Source organism: Penicillium coprophilum, assembly GCF_028826855.1.
Source record: "Penicillium coprophilum strain IBT 35676 chromosome Unknown utg000002l_segment0_segment0, whole genome shotgun sequence".
NCBI lineage: Eukaryota > Fungi > Ascomycota > Eurotiomycetes > Eurotiales > Aspergillaceae > Penicillium > Penicillium coprophilum.
Genome location: NW_026622721.1, coordinates 268,649 through 284,895, shown reverse-complemented (window position 1 = coordinate 284,895; position 16,247 = coordinate 268,649). Strand labels below are relative to the sequence as shown.

Here is a 16,247-nt window from a genome sequence, read left to right as displayed (position 1 = left end):
TTCCAGTAGACGATGCATAGATCCAAAGAGGGAACCGAAAAGGAAAGAATCCAAGAGAATGCATAAGCCAAAATGCCAGTAAATAAAAAAAAAGGATCAAGGGAAAGACGATATAAAAAGGCCATGGCCATTGAACAAGCCATAAAGCACCAGAGATGCAATGTCTCCCGAAAGCAGGGTCAAAGCCCCCATGAGAGAATGAACTTCATTCTTCTCCGTTCGTATCACAAGAACGACTCCGCGAAACCTGCCGTGTCCCCTTAGGACGCAGTGACGGAGTAGACGGCATATGGTGAGGAATACGAGGCGACTTGGAGACAGCCGAGTAGCCCTGTTTCCGCTCCTGCTCCATATCCTTACCACTACTATCCGTCTCCGTCTCGGCGCTCTCGGCGCTCTCATCACTACTCTGTCCACGACCCTCCACGATGTGGAGCGTAAGACTGAGTTCGCGCTCGAGTTCCTTTTGTGCTTGGATGCTTTGACTTGAGCCATTGAGTTTCTTGCGAAACGCTCGCAGAGTCCGGCACAGCTGCTCAGTGGACATGTCCAGGCTTCCGAATTCGCTGCGTGGGGTAGTTTTGCCGCGGTTGCGGAAGTCGAGGGATGTGCGGCGATTGGTGGATCTTGCACTGTAAAGTTTTCGCGGTGTTGGGGTTTTGGATTTCGGGCTTACTGGGGATGGGGACCGGCGGTGTCGATCTTGGGGTGCGCGTTGGGTTGGGGAGAGGCGGTTTGGAGGAGACGGTGTTTCTGAGACGGAGTTGTTTTTTAGTGATGATGGCGCCAGAGATAGTCGAGATAGCTTTCGACGCAGGGTTGGGGAGTGTTCGCGTATAGGTGTTGGTGTTGAAGGATTCGGGCTATCCGGGCGTTGAAATCCGGCGAGCTCGCTGCGAGAAAGGACTTTTCGGAGAGGGGGCCTCGCCGCTGTCATTTCCTTTGCGGGTGTTTCGTCGTCCTCGCGTGTGGTCCCAATGAGATCTGGAGAGACCTGTTGCTGGACAGCTAGGTTCCATATCATCAGGATACCATCCATACCGGTACTGACAACTGTGCGCTTGGTTTGGGACCCATCGGATTTATCACGCTCCTCGAGGAGTAACACATCGGTCACGCCTTCTGTATGGCCAAACTCGCCAGTGAGGAGCTGATCTCGCTCCAGATCGTAGACCCGAATAGACTTGTCGGTGCTCGAAACACCTATAAGAATCTTTGGGGTTTGACCTGAGATTTCAGATGCAACTGTCAACGAGCCCAGGACTACTGCATCGGATGTCTCTGAATCAGATGCCTTGAAACAGTGAAGTTGGCGCCCGGAAGAGATATCGAATTTCGAAACACAACGGTCCATAGTAGAAAGGTATAGAATGTTTGAGTCGTCTGGACAAAGTGTCATCGATACTGGGGAGGCCTTTTGCGTGATGACCCTTGAGATAAGGTAGGCAACGGATGTGCCGCAATCGACCTCACGCGTCGCACGGTCTCTAATGACAACAGTGCGATCTGCAGAGCACGAAAGCAACTTCTCACCCTCGTTGATGAACATCAGTTGCCCAACAGCTCCGACGTGATCATCCATGGTCTGAATCAAATGCAACTCGGTGTCTCGTTTCTCGAATAGTTGCACCATCCGATCCCGCCCAGAACTGGCCATTAACCAGGTATCGTCCATGCCTTGAATGGCCACATCAGTGATCTCTCCGCCATGGGCACGCGCCTGGTTAAGGCAAGTCCAGTCGGAATTCGAAAAGATTCTGCATTAGAGTCAGCTGAAAAGCCAGGCTACCGTCTCAAATCTACACATACCTCAATACACCGAACTTGTCACCAGAGACAAACCAGTTGGCTTTTTCAGCGGTCCTCAAAATTTTGAGTTCATTTGCCGCATCGTCTTCTTTTCCCGGAAATTGATCAAGATCGATGTTTTTCGATCCTCGACACTTCCCTTGGGCATCCCAAAAGTTCACCGACCCGTTGCGAGACCACGTGAAGAATTCAGCAGACAAGTCGTTAGGGAAAACCATGCGACAAATACCGAGGATGGGATCGCGATGGGCTGGCATGGAAGCCTCGCTTTCTTCGTGTTCACCATCTTCGCCTAAGGTGTCGATCGGATAGACATGGATGGCGCGGGTGGATTCGACAGTAACCAGGTGGGAATTCAGAGACCCCATGCACGTAATTGCCGGTGCCTTGATCTTCCTGTCAAGTGCACTCTTGTCAACGCGGGCAGGAGACATCGGCATGGATGAACCAGATGATCGTAGAACTTCGAATGGCACACGCTGCATTTGCCTTCCTCGTCCACCTAGCCATATGGACTCTTGATCAAAGTCTACGGCCAATGATGTGATGCTGAATCCGACTTGCTTTACCGTGATCATCTTTTGTGAACCCTCGCGATCATCGAGGAAGCAAAGTGCCCCTGAATCTGTGCCGACTACAGCCTCGTTGTGGGAGATACTGCTCACACAGGTGAAGGTGTTGTCGCCAAGCGCGCCTAATAGACAATTCCTGCCAGAAAGTGCTTTGGGGGCAGGATTGGGCGAGGGACCAGCTCCCTCGATATTCAAACGTGACTTGGTTGGTGACGCTGGCCGAATCACCATTGGAAGACGCCAGACCTTAACGTGTCGCAGACCAGTCCTGAACAAAGAGATTAGTTGACTGCTAGTTACCACCATCCGATCAAACATACGTAACCAAGCTCTGGCCGGCCCAGCACATATCCTTGATAAACGAGGTGCATTTATTCGCGGAGTGTAACTTGGCCGAGCCATTTTTGAGATTTATAGCCCAGATAAAGAGAAAGCCATCATTTGGATTACCAAGTGTTGCCAAATACTGAGAGTCGGGGCTAAAGGCTAGGCTGCGAACACCGAATGTATGCTCGTTCAGAATAGATAGCGGAACATCCGGCAGAGCATCTCTCGCTGTCGAAAAGATCAAAACTCGAGGATTATACCCAGTCTTGGCGTTGTCAGCTGCTACTGTTGCAAGCATTTATCTCATTTTCCCCCACTCACCTCTCCGACTGCAAGGAATCTTCCATTCGGGCTGATCGAAACACTTGTCACTGCCTTGATTCTTTCCCTCGAAGACCAACCACGTGGACTGCCGCTGTCGATGATTTCACTTGACGGAGATCCATTGGGAACATTGAGGTGGGGGTTCGATCGAATATGGGAAAGGGACCGCGATCTCGGGTCCGGGGTGGCCGGTGGTGTTGATTGGTTGTAAAAAGAAGTTGACGGGTTAACACTGGTCGCGGAGGGGCGGGCTCGGAAGAAGCGCTGTGTTATGTTGTCGTTCTCATCTAATTCGGCGAGGACCGCTGCTGATCCAGCGCATAGCGCAAAGCTTCTGCTCTGATCATGGCTTGAAAAGCCATTGGGCGTAGTTGTTGTTGTGCCGATAACAGTTTGGAGGGACAGGAAGGATTGATGGGCGGTTTTGCTAGGCGATCGCGTGCCTGGTCGGAGGATTGGAGAGTTCGAAGGAGTGATTTTCAAGGATGCGCCGGGTCCGGCAAGCTTGCTTTTCGCACTGAGGGGGGCAGTGGTAGCCATATCCTCGGGGAAGAGGCGGTCGGTGATTCAAAGTCCGCGGAGAACACGGGATGTTTTCATCTCAAGCCCAGTTCATAGGACGGGTCCGTGAGTGCCAATCAGGCTAAAGTAGGCGTCGGAAATTTTATCTCGGGTGTGGTCAGGAGAGAGTGTGGAGGGATGGTAGGATTAGTGGGGGCAAGCTGAAATGAAGCTCTGATCAGCCAAGTCTGATCTCCATGCACGAATATAGAACTACTGACCAAAAGAGCGTATAGGAGCATAAAAGGAAACAAACACGAGGCTCATTCCGCGCTAAAGCAGATCATTCCAGTCGATCGGAGGAATTTGAACCCTTGGGATGCCCCTGGCTCCATGGAATTATCTGGGCCCCTGGTTGGCTTCTGATTGGCCTCTTGGATCGAGGAATTGCCGAATTCCCACTGATCGAGAGATTTGAGAGCTCGAAATATCCTTGATCTGCGAAAAAGCGCGAGATGAACGGTGGGTCGTGTACCGCACAGTTCGCCGCACTAACTCGGGCCTTCGGCTCAACGTGAGCTTCGATGGGAGTACAGAGTACGGAAGTACGTTGAACGGTAGTTTTACTAAGTATCACCGATCGGATCAGATCGAAAGGCGCACGGGGGTCCCACGGGAGGTCCACAGGTGGGTTTGCATTTAATCTGAGACTCTTTACTCCGTACTCCGTACCGTGTCCAGCATTTCACGTGCCGAGATGGTCTCGTGCACCCCGATGCCCTAAGTTTACACGAGTGACCTGTCCATTCCGATGCCCATTTCTACCAATCATACAGACAACAAGTCTCATGCAACTGCCCGCACGAAAGCCCTAGCATTTTTATTCCATTCACAAATCGTTTTAAGGAAATGGCTTTTAAGCATCCTGCTGCGCGATCGTGGCTGCTTTACAGAGACTGTGAAAAATATATTCAAGGTCAGACACGGGAAGGTTGTCGCAAATCAAGCCTCTGCCGTTTCTCTCTCCTGTCTACCCACCTAGAGAACCGAGAAGGGAAAGATGTTTATTAACATTTCAAAAAGATATCTGAGAAGATCACTGAGATATTTTTGTGTATCTCAATTCCCAACCCATGCACTCGCCGTTGATATGGTCCTCGAAGGGCCAACAGGGTGTCCATGCAGCCACTCATCACATCGAAGATGATCCATGGTACTCTTAAGGCCTTTCCCTTCCATTTCAGTGGCCACCTCTCGCCGCTTTTTGATATTGGAGTGAGTAGGATTGGTAGATCGACTCTAAGGATTAGACTGTTGTTTGGGATTCATTTCCGATGATTGCTTGGATGAAGTCCTTTCTGGCATCTTTCCAGTCCATGGTGTGGCAAGGGAGTTGAGGCCCTGTCTCGGTTGAGAGATTCCCGCTGAGTTGCAGCTTCCTCCTTAGCCTTGATCCTGGCCTTTCTGGATGCCTTTCTGTTGCGCTTCCGGACCTTCGCCTTCTTCTGCGGGGTCACATGGAAACGCGAAAAATGGAAAAGATGGTTGCGTTGATCAAGTCAAAGACTAAGTAGTGAGATGAAGCCCGGGGTTTTTATCTAGGCTCAATAATCTTTTCCAGAGAGGGACGGTAGTAGCTGGTTTATTTTAGCAAACAAACGACATTGGATTCAAGATGTTGTTTGTCGGTGAACAGAGCAATATACTACACATCTGTACGGTATGACGTTGATGAATAGCTTGGACGCTAGAAAAGGAAAATATACGAAATGAACCAAATAACGTTCCATCATCGCCGGAATAGCCCACTTTTGGCAGACTGCCTTTGCTGTTGTCTACCGGTTTTATGATTGGTAATTGTCGCGGCGAGTACCGCCCAAACACTTCAGAGAATTGAGTGTTTTTCATGGTTTACACCTAAAGATTCACTGCGCTCTTCCCAGGCTTCTCGGAATACAGTCTCAACCTCTGCAAACTTTGCCTGGTAATCAAGAAATCCGCCTAGGTTGTGCAGAGCGGCGAGCGTAGCCTTGTGGCTAGGTCCAAGCGGCTTGACGTTGTAATCCTTCAGCTTTGATGAAGTTTCTTTGTCTAACGACGACGGAACATAAGTTCACGAAGAGCTGAAAGAGTTGTGTTATCGCTGACACCAAGTGTTTCTTTACACATTTCCCAAATTCCTCGGTATATTGCTTCGGCTCTAGCGTGCTTTTCCTGGGACAGGAGAATTGAACCCAGGGAAGAGAGAATCGAGAAAATGAGCCAATCTTTTGGATCAAGTATAGTGAAAAGGTGTGAACTATACGCGAGCAACAGCAGAATGAGATGGCTATATCAAGCTTTTAGAAATGTCGATAACTTGACAAGGTACTTGACTCAGTTTCGCTTATGTTGAATCTGCATTTGCCATATCTATGAACTTTCTGCCAAAAGTGTGAATATAATACATGCTGACTATCAAAGTCGCTCTATCGATGCTCATAATCATCATTTATTCCCGAACCAGAACACCGCGGTACCTCATCTTTCCATCACGTAGAGTCTGCATAGCAGCCTCAACACCATCCTTGGTCAAGGGGAAGGTCATGGAAGTCGGGGTGATTTTCTTAGCGGCAGCAAACTCAAGCAATGTACGCAGACTGCGGCGCGATGCAACAAGCGAACCCTGGATACGGATGCCCTTGATATTCATGAACAGAAGGGGAACGGGCGAGGGAGCAAAGTCGACAGTCAGGGGATAGATCGAGCCATGCACATCCATGAGCGGGATGAGACTTGGGTAGTCGACATTGGCACTGCCGCAGAGAAGCAGGTGGTTTACAGGCTTGAAGTCCTTAATTTCCTCACCCTTGCGGAAGACGTGATATTCCGACGCGCCGAAACTGAAGGCCTCCTCGCGCTTCGCCTCCGAGCTGGACAAAACAACGACATGGCAGCCCATTGCCGAGGCGAGCTTGATAGCCAGGTGACCCAGACCACCGATACCCATGATAGCAACCCGGTCTGTCGACTTAACGCCATACTCCGTCAGGCAAGTCCAAACGGTGGCGCCGGCGCACATCAGGGGCGCGGCATCCGCAGACTCATAGCCGTCTGGGATAGGGACGACGCATCCGGCGTCCCAAACGGTGCCGCCGCTGAACGAGCCCAGGTCGTGGTCGTGTGAGCCGTATTCCTTCTTATTCTCGCAATATTGGTCCCAGCCTAGTTTTGATTACTATCAGCAACTTGTTGATCTTGTTCTAGAGCGGAAGCTCGTACCTGTTAAGCACTTGTCACAGTTTTTACACACGTAGTGTGTGTATCCGTATCCAACGCGCGCTCCAACCTTCACGTTGGTAACGTCCCGGCCGAGCTGGCGAACAATGCCGACACCCTCATGGCCAAGAGCCATGCCGGAAGTGAGGTAGTGCTCATCTGTGCCGCAGAGACCTGAATGTGTTGTCTCAATGTAGACCTCGTTAGGCTGGAGGGTGCGGGTGGTCTTGTCAGCCACAATCTTGCCCTCCTTGGAGCCGCGGAAAACCTCAAAAGTGACACTCATGATGATATGAAAATGTGAATTCGTGGGAAACTAAAAAAATAATTGCACTCAGACAAGATATCACTCTTTTTAAATCAAATAGCTCTACGACTAACAAGTTTTAGATGTCTTGGATGTATCGGCATCTAGTCCCTGGGCCACGCCATTTCCCAGCAATCCTTCCATATCACTGCCAATGAGGTCTCTACTAGGTGTGGATCGAACCATTCAACAGATTAAAGTTGTTCTAGAGAATTCTGCACGTTGTGTCGATCAATTAGCTATCAAGCCTAATCCAACCATTGCCGAGACATCCGTCTGTGGAACTCGTGAGGAATTTCATGTCAAGCTAAACCACAGAGGGTGATCCTCCGAGCAAAGTCTCCACATATCAGATATTTAATACGGCGCAGGACGGTGCAATTCCTCCGAAGTCCAAGTTTGTCGGAGACTTTTGACCTTATGTGGAATTACAGTCGGGATAGATATAATCATCTATTTATATAATCAGGCTTCAATAATTGTGCCGAACTGATCACTTGGACTCCATATCCGATGGCAAATTTGCCCTTCAGAATTGTCCAAAAACTTAACCCGCTTGAGTGACGTCATATCCAAGTAGATACCAGACCCTAAGATACAGTGGGAATGCGATCTCGATAAGAACTGTATATTAGGGGGAATGGCTTTATGAGCATGCTCAAAATCAGGTATATTTGGGTACTAGACTTGCTCCGGTAGATTGAGATCTTCGTTTGTTGATATCTACAGTAACACGATTCTCTGGTAATGTGATCGCCCTTGGATAATTTCCACTCCTTTTACTGAGCACGGATTTTGTGGGTCAGCTTTCCCGTGTGAGAAAAGAATGGAAAGGATGCGTTGGGGCTTGTCATATATATCTTGCCATATTCTTGTGCGTTAGTAGTGAAAATACATGTGTTTGTTACATCAGAATCAGGAAAACGCCTTGTTCGCGCGACCTATATAGTCGACTATGGTACTGTCAGAGGGGTGTGGGGTCTGAAGAGTCCATTTTTCATCCAGATAGCCATGTGACTCTGAAAAATCTCATTTCATCGTATCCCACGAGGCTATAGCGTTTCAGTAGTCCTTGTTAGATCAAATGTAGCCATTTAGAGAATCACATTTCATGCCAGAAAAGGGAAAAACCTTCGAGTGCGTTACAGTTGTGGGAAGTTATGGCATGGCATACAAGCCAAGCTACACTAAACAGGCTTTATAGCGTTGATGCTGAGTCTCAAGGCCAAGGGGTGGATTTAGACAACCGCAAAGCCCATAAATGGATCCGAACCCCGGACCCCAGGCCCGAAGTCCAACCCTCAGTGGCCTATGAGCTTAATATGAAGTCCAATTTAGCCCGGGCACCCATATGGTCCCTACCCTTCTACTAATTTTGCTCTCAGATATTCGAATTTTAGTTGCTGTCAAAGGGTATGGTCTAATGTTCAATGGAGTCCGGCGGGTCGAATCCGGAAAAAAGACTGATGATACATATTTTAATACTTCATAATAGAGATATATATGTATACGTATACATATTTCTAGAGGATCTATACCGGAATACTATGGCTTTCCAAATGAACCTTTTACAACTTACCCGAATGACGCGTTTTCTCGTGTGTGTAAAAGTAAATATAATCAACTAATTATCAATGATATATCTTGGAACTTTGTGTTATTTAGTATTTATCAGGCCCTATTAAGCCCCTTTTCAGAGCCTAGTGGGCTTTCACCCCAGGTCTATAGCCCACCGGTGGGCCTAAGGATCGGGCCCAAGCCTCGACCCATTGTGTAGTGGGCTGGGGTGGGTTAGGTTTTAGGCTTTGGGGGCTTTGCGGAGGTTTAGGTGGGTTGTTCATGCAATGACGGCTGACCAGAGAATCTTCAGTCACCCTTGGGTGTTGTTTGTCATTCAATTAATTCGAGAGGTCTGCAAGGTTGGCCGCATTTTGTGATGCCTTGATCGGAATCCAGTACAGATACTATATACCTCTGGTATTTTTGTTGTATTTCTGTCTCCAATTTCTATTGCAAGTTTCTCCCGTGGGTGGCTCCTTGCGTTTCGGGATTTATTGGCACTCAAAGCAAAATTTGACTGGATAGGTGACCTACACTCTTCCAAACTCAACCAAGCTGTGCGCGTCCAGGCAAAAAAGGTAGTCTTTGCCAATCGATCCATCCAAAACCATCTCAAACATGACAAGCCCCTTGGGAAAGCATATTTCAAGTCGGATGATCATCTCAAATTTATCTATAGGTTGCTCTCCGGACTACTGGAAGGAAGGAATCCTGTCAGGGTCTGATCCACGAGCGTAACTTCTCTGCTGAGCCAATTTCTGGACCGTTCAAAATTTCTAGTATGAGAATAGCTACGAACGTACGCCGATGGGAGCCGGCAAATCCACTCTCTTGAGTCTGAGAATAAACCGAGATATGTTGTAAGTTTTCAACAAAGGCAGGAATTATCGACAAGCACACTCAAAATTTTGAACAAGGAGGAATATCGACGAGATAGAAACAACATATCTCGACTGGGAACAAAGATTATTCAATATGGGAGGGAGAAAACGAAAATCAATCCAGCGAGGCAGACAGTCTACTACGCCAAGGTTATTGATTCTTGTACTCACGTATAGTAGCCGCTATGCGCATTCTATCCCTCTCAGTTGACATCCTGAAGCATAGGAGTAAGTCACGAGTCCTTCTAGAACAATGTCCTCTAGATCAGTATTTTGATGCTTTTATGGACGAAAGTTGGTCAAGCTCCTATAACTTCTGTGCATATTGTTGGACAAGATACAGCGTCTTTTACCACTGAAACTCAACAGAAATCAAGGCTCCCGTTTACATATTTGTAGCTTAACATGTATCCCTCGACAGATGCTTTGACCTGTAACCGGATGTAAGAGGCGGCAAGCGGAAGCGGAGCGGATGACGGAGATAAGGAATACCGTCCTTTCATCCGTACGGATTATATGCTCCTCCCACGGATACTTTCACTTAAAAGCATCAGACATCTAGCCATGGGGTATGATATTCAAGGTTTCAATGTGGAATAGTCGGCACACGGCAATTTTATGCTGGACTCGTGATAAATCACTTCAGCCGGGGACATGCCTATCTAAGTACCCAGACGTTCTGGTCACTACTTGGGTAAACCCACAAGTATATTATATGGCTAGTCTGATCTGAGTCCGGAGCAAATGGAACCCGGGCGCGGGTCTCTGATTAATTGGCTGTGATAGGCCGGGCTCTGTCTCCTATTAGCAACTAGAGTAAAGCCAAGTTATTGTCTGAGAATCCTGTCGTCATTTTGTAATTGGGTCAAATCCTGCAAGCATTCGCCCAAGTTGGTATTGCGTAGAGTCAAATTATTAGGTCTGCTGAGTCAATGTTTGATTGAATGCTGTCTGGGGCTTGGGTTCAGCCCTGAGCACCGATAATCCAAATTTCGTGCGGAATGTTGAATCTGCATAAAACGATCAACCTCCTCTGGAACTATGTTTATCAGGCTTCCATCCACTCATTCGTAGCATCTTGACATGCTAGTCTGAATTAAGGAATATTTTCCTACGTCGCTGTCTTGGATTAGCCGAATTCCCTTTGCTATTCCAATCCGTTATGTAAAGGTTCTAAGTTCATAATGGGCCCCTTTATGAGGATTTCTATATCGGCTTCACAATTCGGCTGTCTTATTACCAATCTTTGGCTCAGTGATATAAAAGGACCCGAACATATATCGAAGGAATAAAAGTTTTCAACAAAGCCAAATCCCCAATCCAATCATTACACATCTCGATATGGCAACTGTTGGCCACGATAGTGACGACGTTGAGAGACAAGCAGAATACGCTACCAACGAATATACAACAGGGACTAGTGACTTCACTACACTGCAGGGTTTAGCGCTGCAACGAACCAGTACCCTTAATCTTCAACACAGCGAGACAGTCGGCTCTCATGCAGATGAAAGAAAATTTTCATTGGACCTGAATATTGGACGTGGAAGACCGTTACCCGCTCAGCTACCCTCGTCCACCGATTATCTTGTTGATTTCAATGATGCCGACGATCCTACACATCCGCATAATTGGCCGTTATTTAAGAAGTACGTCCCTTGTCCGCTTGCGTCGTTTCTATAGCTTACCAATCTGGCTATTGAAGGTGCTATACCGGTGGACTTGTTGCATATTCGACAGTGGCATCCTCATTTGGTGGTAGTGGCTGGTCAGCGGCTTCTGGACGCGTGGCGGAGGTATTCAATGTCTCCGCCGAAGTCACCACAGTGGGACTCTCACTCTACGTCCTCGGGTTTGCCACGGGCCCTATTGTTTGGGCGCCCCTCTCCGAGTTATATGGGAGAAAGGTACCAATGATGCTTGGGATGTTTGGATTAGGAGTTTTCTCCATCGGATGCGCTGTGGGGAAAGACCTTCAAACAGAAATGCTCTGTCGCTTCTTTGGAGGTGCATTTGGGGCGGCACCTCTTACTTGCGGTGCCGCAACTATCAGTGACCTGTTCGATGACTCGAGCCGCGGAGTCGCTATCTCCTTCTTTTCGGTTGTTGCATTTGGAGGTCCATTCGTTGCTCCGTTCGTCATGGGATTCATCACAGACAGCTATCTTGATTGGCGCTGGACTCAATACCTGACTGCTCTTATGGCTTTCTTCGCTCTCATCCTCATTGTTCTTGTTCTTCCCGAGTCCTATGCGCCAGTCATTCTTGTCTCTAAGGCTTCCAAGCTTCGCAAAGCTACCAAAATTTGGGGCATTCATGCTAAGCAGGAGGAAGTGGAAGTGAATCTGAAAGAGCTTGCGGTCAAAAACCTCAGCCGCCCGCTACGCCTTCTATTCACAGAGCCGATTGTCCTCTTGATTTCCATATATGTTGCATTCATTTATGGTCTGCTTTACTCTTTCCTTACTGCTTATCCTATGGTATTCCAGGGTATACATGGATGGAATAGAGGGCTGGGTGGTCTACCTTTGGTAGGGTGCTTTTTGGGTGAGGTGTTGGCAGCCGCATAGTGAGTAACATGGATGGATACCTTCACAAATACATTACTAAAGCAAGCCAGCCTCGTTATTGAGCAGCCACGATACCTCAAGAAGCTCACCGAGAACAAGGGTAGAAACATTCCCGAATGGCGACTGCCGCCCATGATTGTCGGAGGCGTTTTATTTTCCATTGGCATGTTTTGGTTCGGCTGGAGTGGATACCGTGAGGATATTCATTGGATAGGTACGTCAATATGCTAATCATTTGATTGAGACTTGCTGATCTATTGGTTTTAGCACCTACTCTGTCCGGGCTGTTCACAGGCTTTGGTGTCTTCATGATCCTTCTGCAAGCCCAAAACTATATATTGGACGCTTATCTGACGTTGTAAGTACTTGACACTATTCACGATTGCACTCAGCAATCTTCAAGGCTAACAATTACCTGTAAAATTAGTGCTGCATCTGCAATTGCTGCCAATACCTTTGCACGATCCCTAGCGGGTGCTATATTCCCATTGTTCGCGAGCTACATGTATCAAAGACTGGGTATCCAATGGGCTTCTACGCTACTTGGTTGTTTGGCAGCGCTGATGGTCCCTATTCCTGTGGTCTTCTACAAGTATGGCCACATAATTCGCAAGAAAAGCCATTTCATTTCCTAGGAAACGAGATATGGACTGGAAGAAAACAAATAGCATTGCAGGGAGATCGGTTCTAGTGGCTGATCTCTCATGGTCAAAATCAATAATTGATGCCTGGCATCATTCCCGCAAACCTTACCTCTTAGATATTTAGAGAATTGCTAGGGACCCTGAGTTCCGTTGAGCACCTACATTCCTATTTTCAGTCTTCCGACCCCTGGTCCAGCCCCCGGGAACGAATGATTACGAACGGTGTCTTTCCTTGGCAAATAAGATGTAGAAGGTTGGACTGATGACCGAAATGTCGATGCATATCTTGAAATATGCAATCCGAATCATCCAGGTCATGTTCAATGTCGGCAACTGTCCAAGAATAGTTCCGCTCGTGTTCCGCCCGTGTTCCGCTCGTGGCGGACATAAATGTGGAACCCAATGTGGATATAACGATATACAGAATGACGAATCAAGAGCCCAGTTGAATGGATGAACAGCGTGGGAGCGCCATGAATACAAAAGATTTCTTGCAGAACTTCCATGAAATATTGAACTGGAAGAACGGTACCTCTCTGACTAGATCTATCTTCTTCTCTGGTTGATATCTGGCCTTGCCTTAAATGATACTTATCAATTCAATACCGAACTGCCGTTTCGCCAAGACTAATATCCCTGAAATTGGACCTCGGTAAAAATAGGAAATTTGCTCATGAGATCGTTGCTCTGAAGCTCACAATCGCAAGATAGAAAGATTGATCGACAGCTAAGATAGTATGCGGATATCTCCAAATTGGAGACATCACTCCAATTTGGAGATTTCCATCTTCGCCTCCATGTGCCGAAAGGATGCTTATTATTACGTGCCTCGGTTCACCAGCTAGTTTTCTAGCTGTTTTCTGGATCATTTAAACCAATTCTTTCAGCCCATCAATTAGAAGTTTTGTCCATCGCTTTCTGATCGTTGTCATGGAATCTGGCAAGAATTTGAAGGCGCGTCGCCCCCAAGACTACAATTTCCACCTCGACTATCGAACACGATGGTAAGTTTATCTCGAATAATACAATTCGAGTAGCTTGATTAGCTCATATTCATAGCCCCGAAAACTGCGTTTATTTAGATAACAAAATTTACTGATGTATTGCTTAGGTGCGATAACGACATGTTCGATCATATGAACAAATCAGTCTACGGCTTCCTGTAAGCAATTCTCTTGCAGATGAGTATAGCAAGCGTGATCTAACAGGATATTCCCAGGGTTGACTCCTTGATATACGCTTACCTCATTGAACAATGTGGCTTTCATCCTCCGACTGCTGAAATGTACGGAGTCGCTGTGGATGCTCATACCGAGTTCTTCTCGTCGATCGCATATCCTGCAGTTGCAGAGCTAGGGCTACGCGTGAACAAGCTGGGAAAATCTAGCGTGGCATATGAAGCTGCTGTTTTTGAGCGGGGCGTGGACGAAGTCAAGGTCGTGGCGACCTGTGTTCATGTGTTTGTTGAACGCTCGACAGGGCGACCATCGCAAGAAGGCATGACTGCAACCTTAAGGCAAGCTCTTGATAAGTTGTATGTCGAAGATAAACCAGCTAAATTATAGTAAACCTCTTGTTCATAATATTGAATCTCCTCTCCATGGATTCAGGCAAGAGATCGCGGCGCTTGTAGATGGCAAGCGCGGGAAAGAAGTGTTTTTGTAAGATGATGTGGATTATGAAATCAGTCTCTTTTACTACCAGCAAAAGCTTCAAACTCACTGCTGCATCGATATGGAATACCGGTCAAGTAATTGGACTAATACACGAGATACCGACTTGCGCGGATCTCCTGGAACGAATTGAAAATCAGGCGCTGGAACTAATTGAGAGGACAAACTCATTATGCGTAGAAGTAATGCTTCCTAAGCTTTAGTCCGTTGCTAGAGAGCAGGTTCCTGGATTATTACGCACGTATTGCGTCAGACACGCAACTCTTCTGCAGCAAGTCCTGGTTTAAGGGACGAAGATAAAACGCCACACCGGTCTGAAAGCCACAAAGGGACATAGATAGAGGTTTGGTAAGCTGCAGCATCTCGAACGACTGAAATTTGAATAGCGTAACTAGGCGGCACAGCCTTCATATCCCCACTAGAGCTTCTCAAAAGTGGGTACCTTCTTTGACACCAATGCCCTAATAGCAACGGGGACATCGTTTGTTTGAATCACTGCGGTGTTGTACGCCAGCTGATATTGAAGACCTAACAAATTCTTAACATTAGTGTCCCTTGTCGAGCATAAAGGCGCCGGAGTCAAGTTTTATACATACCGTCTGCAACGGTGCGATCTCGACTGTAGTCTAAGAAATGTTTGACCGTCTGTACAGCTACTGGGCTTTTTTCGCTGAGCGTCCTGGCCATCTTAAACGCTTCTGCAAGAGCGTCTTGCTTTGTCGGGAGGACGCTGCTCACAAATCCCTCACGACGGGCCTCATCCGCATCGAAGTTCCTGCCCGTCATAGTCACATCTTTGACCCAGGTGTAGGACCCTACAATTTTGGGCAGCCGTGCGAGAATACCGATATCAGAGGCAATCCCGATATCGACCTCTTTGACACAAAATATTGTGCCTTTGGTGCAAATTCGAACATCAGCAGCTGCGCAGAAGTCGGCTGCCGCTCCTAGTGCAAAGCCATGCAGAACACAAATGACAGCTGTGTAGATGGATTTTGTCAGTATAAATACTTTGAACTCGGTGCATTCGTTTCCACGAAAGAGGATCTCTTACGTTTCTGGCACTTTTCGATACTGTTGATGCATTCCTGAAACTCAACCCCAAAGTGTCGGAGAGCGGCGGCACGTCTGGCGGGGTCAGCATACTCGTCCGATCGAGGAATAAACGGTGAACCCTCTTTAGACACCCATTTGAGATCTATGCCAACGGAAAATGCCCGTTCGCCAGACCCTGAGAAAATCACTGCGCGGACTGAAGGGTCTATAGAGAGACGATCAAAAACAGTCCGCAGTTCCAGCCATAACCTCAATCATGTTAGAATCTTGTTCTTATAACCAAGTGGGTATCAACTTACTCTGGGATAATTGCGTTCAACTGGTCCGGCCGATGGATCTCAACATGAGCTATCCACGGCTCAGGTACAGTGACTCTGAAATAAGTGTAAGGATTCTCTGACATCTCGACAAGGTGTGCACCAGGTAAAAGAATTTCTCAAGGGGGAAAAGGATGAGTGGTGTTTCGAGTGTTGAGATTTTGGTTTCGCCTTGTCCTTATAGAATCAATTCCTCGTTCCTCGGCTTAATTTGAAGGATAACCGAGGATGAATTTGAGAGGAGGAGAATGTAGACAATCGCTGAATTTCCCCTTTTCATGCTTACGAGACTATCATTGAGCTTCCGGTGGGGATAGCGACTAGTTATGTTGTAACTCATTTATTTACTCTCCTCAGTCTCGTTATATATATAACATATCATGATTTCAGAGGGTTATCCAATTTCATATGACTTAACAATTAATTCGCATTTTCCTTTTATTTTTTA

The 16,247-nt window shown here is 47.3% G+C and overlaps 5 protein-coding genes across 5 annotated transcripts; 2 read left to right on the top strand and 3 right to left on the bottom strand.

Annotated features, from left to right (window-relative positions):
- Window positions 1-205: 205 nt before the first annotated feature.
- On the bottom strand, window positions 206-3,572 carry N7500_001503 (WD40 repeat domain-containing protein; the record flags this gene model as incomplete). The annotated part of the gene is made up of 4 exons (XM_056672649.1): window positions 206-1,757; window positions 1,810-2,649; window positions 2,702-2,973; window positions 3,030-3,572. 4 exons carry the CDS (start codon window positions 3,570-3,572, stop codon window positions 206-208), a joined length of 3,207 nt encoding a protein of 1,068 aa, XP_056536168.1.
- Window positions 3,573-6,024: 2,452 nt separating this feature from the next.
- Window positions 6,025-7,077, bottom strand: N7500_001502 (NAD(P)-dependent alcohol dehydrogenase; the record flags this gene model as incomplete). The annotated part of the gene is made up of 2 exons (XM_056672648.1): window positions 6,025-6,737; window positions 6,795-7,077. The coding sequence occupies 2 exons, from the start codon at window positions 7,075-7,077 to the stop codon at window positions 6,025-6,027; spliced, it is 996 nt and encodes a 331-aa protein (XP_056536167.1).
- Window positions 7,078-10,880: 3,803 nt separating this feature from the next.
- Window positions 10,881-12,744, top strand: N7500_001501 (MFS transporter; the record flags this gene model as incomplete). The annotated part of the gene is made up of 5 exons (XM_056672647.1): window positions 10,881-11,188; window positions 11,245-12,108; window positions 12,160-12,323; window positions 12,377-12,467; window positions 12,537-12,744. The coding sequence occupies 5 exons, from the start codon at window positions 10,881-10,883 to the stop codon at window positions 12,742-12,744; spliced, it is 1,635 nt and encodes a 544-aa protein (XP_056536166.1).
- A 939-nt stretch (window positions 12,745-13,683) lies between these two features.
- On the top strand, window positions 13,684-14,418 carry N7500_001500 (acyl-CoA thioesterase; the record flags this gene model as incomplete). The annotated part of the gene is made up of 4 exons (XM_056672646.1): window positions 13,684-13,757; window positions 13,865-13,915; window positions 13,973-14,287; window positions 14,364-14,418. The coding sequence occupies 4 exons, from the start codon at window positions 13,684-13,686 to the stop codon at window positions 14,416-14,418; spliced, it is 495 nt and encodes a 164-aa protein (XP_056536165.1).
- A 426-nt stretch (window positions 14,419-14,844) lies between these two features.
- N7500_001499 (ClpP/crotonase-like domain-containing protein) lies at window positions 14,845-15,885 on the bottom strand (the record flags this gene model as incomplete). The annotated part of the gene is made up of 4 exons (XM_056672645.1): window positions 14,845-14,954; window positions 15,023-15,406; window positions 15,481-15,731; window positions 15,782-15,885. The coding sequence occupies 4 exons, from the start codon at window positions 15,883-15,885 to the stop codon at window positions 14,845-14,847; spliced, it is 849 nt and encodes a 282-aa protein (XP_056536164.1).
- Between the last annotated feature and the right edge of the window lie 362 nt (window positions 15,886-16,247).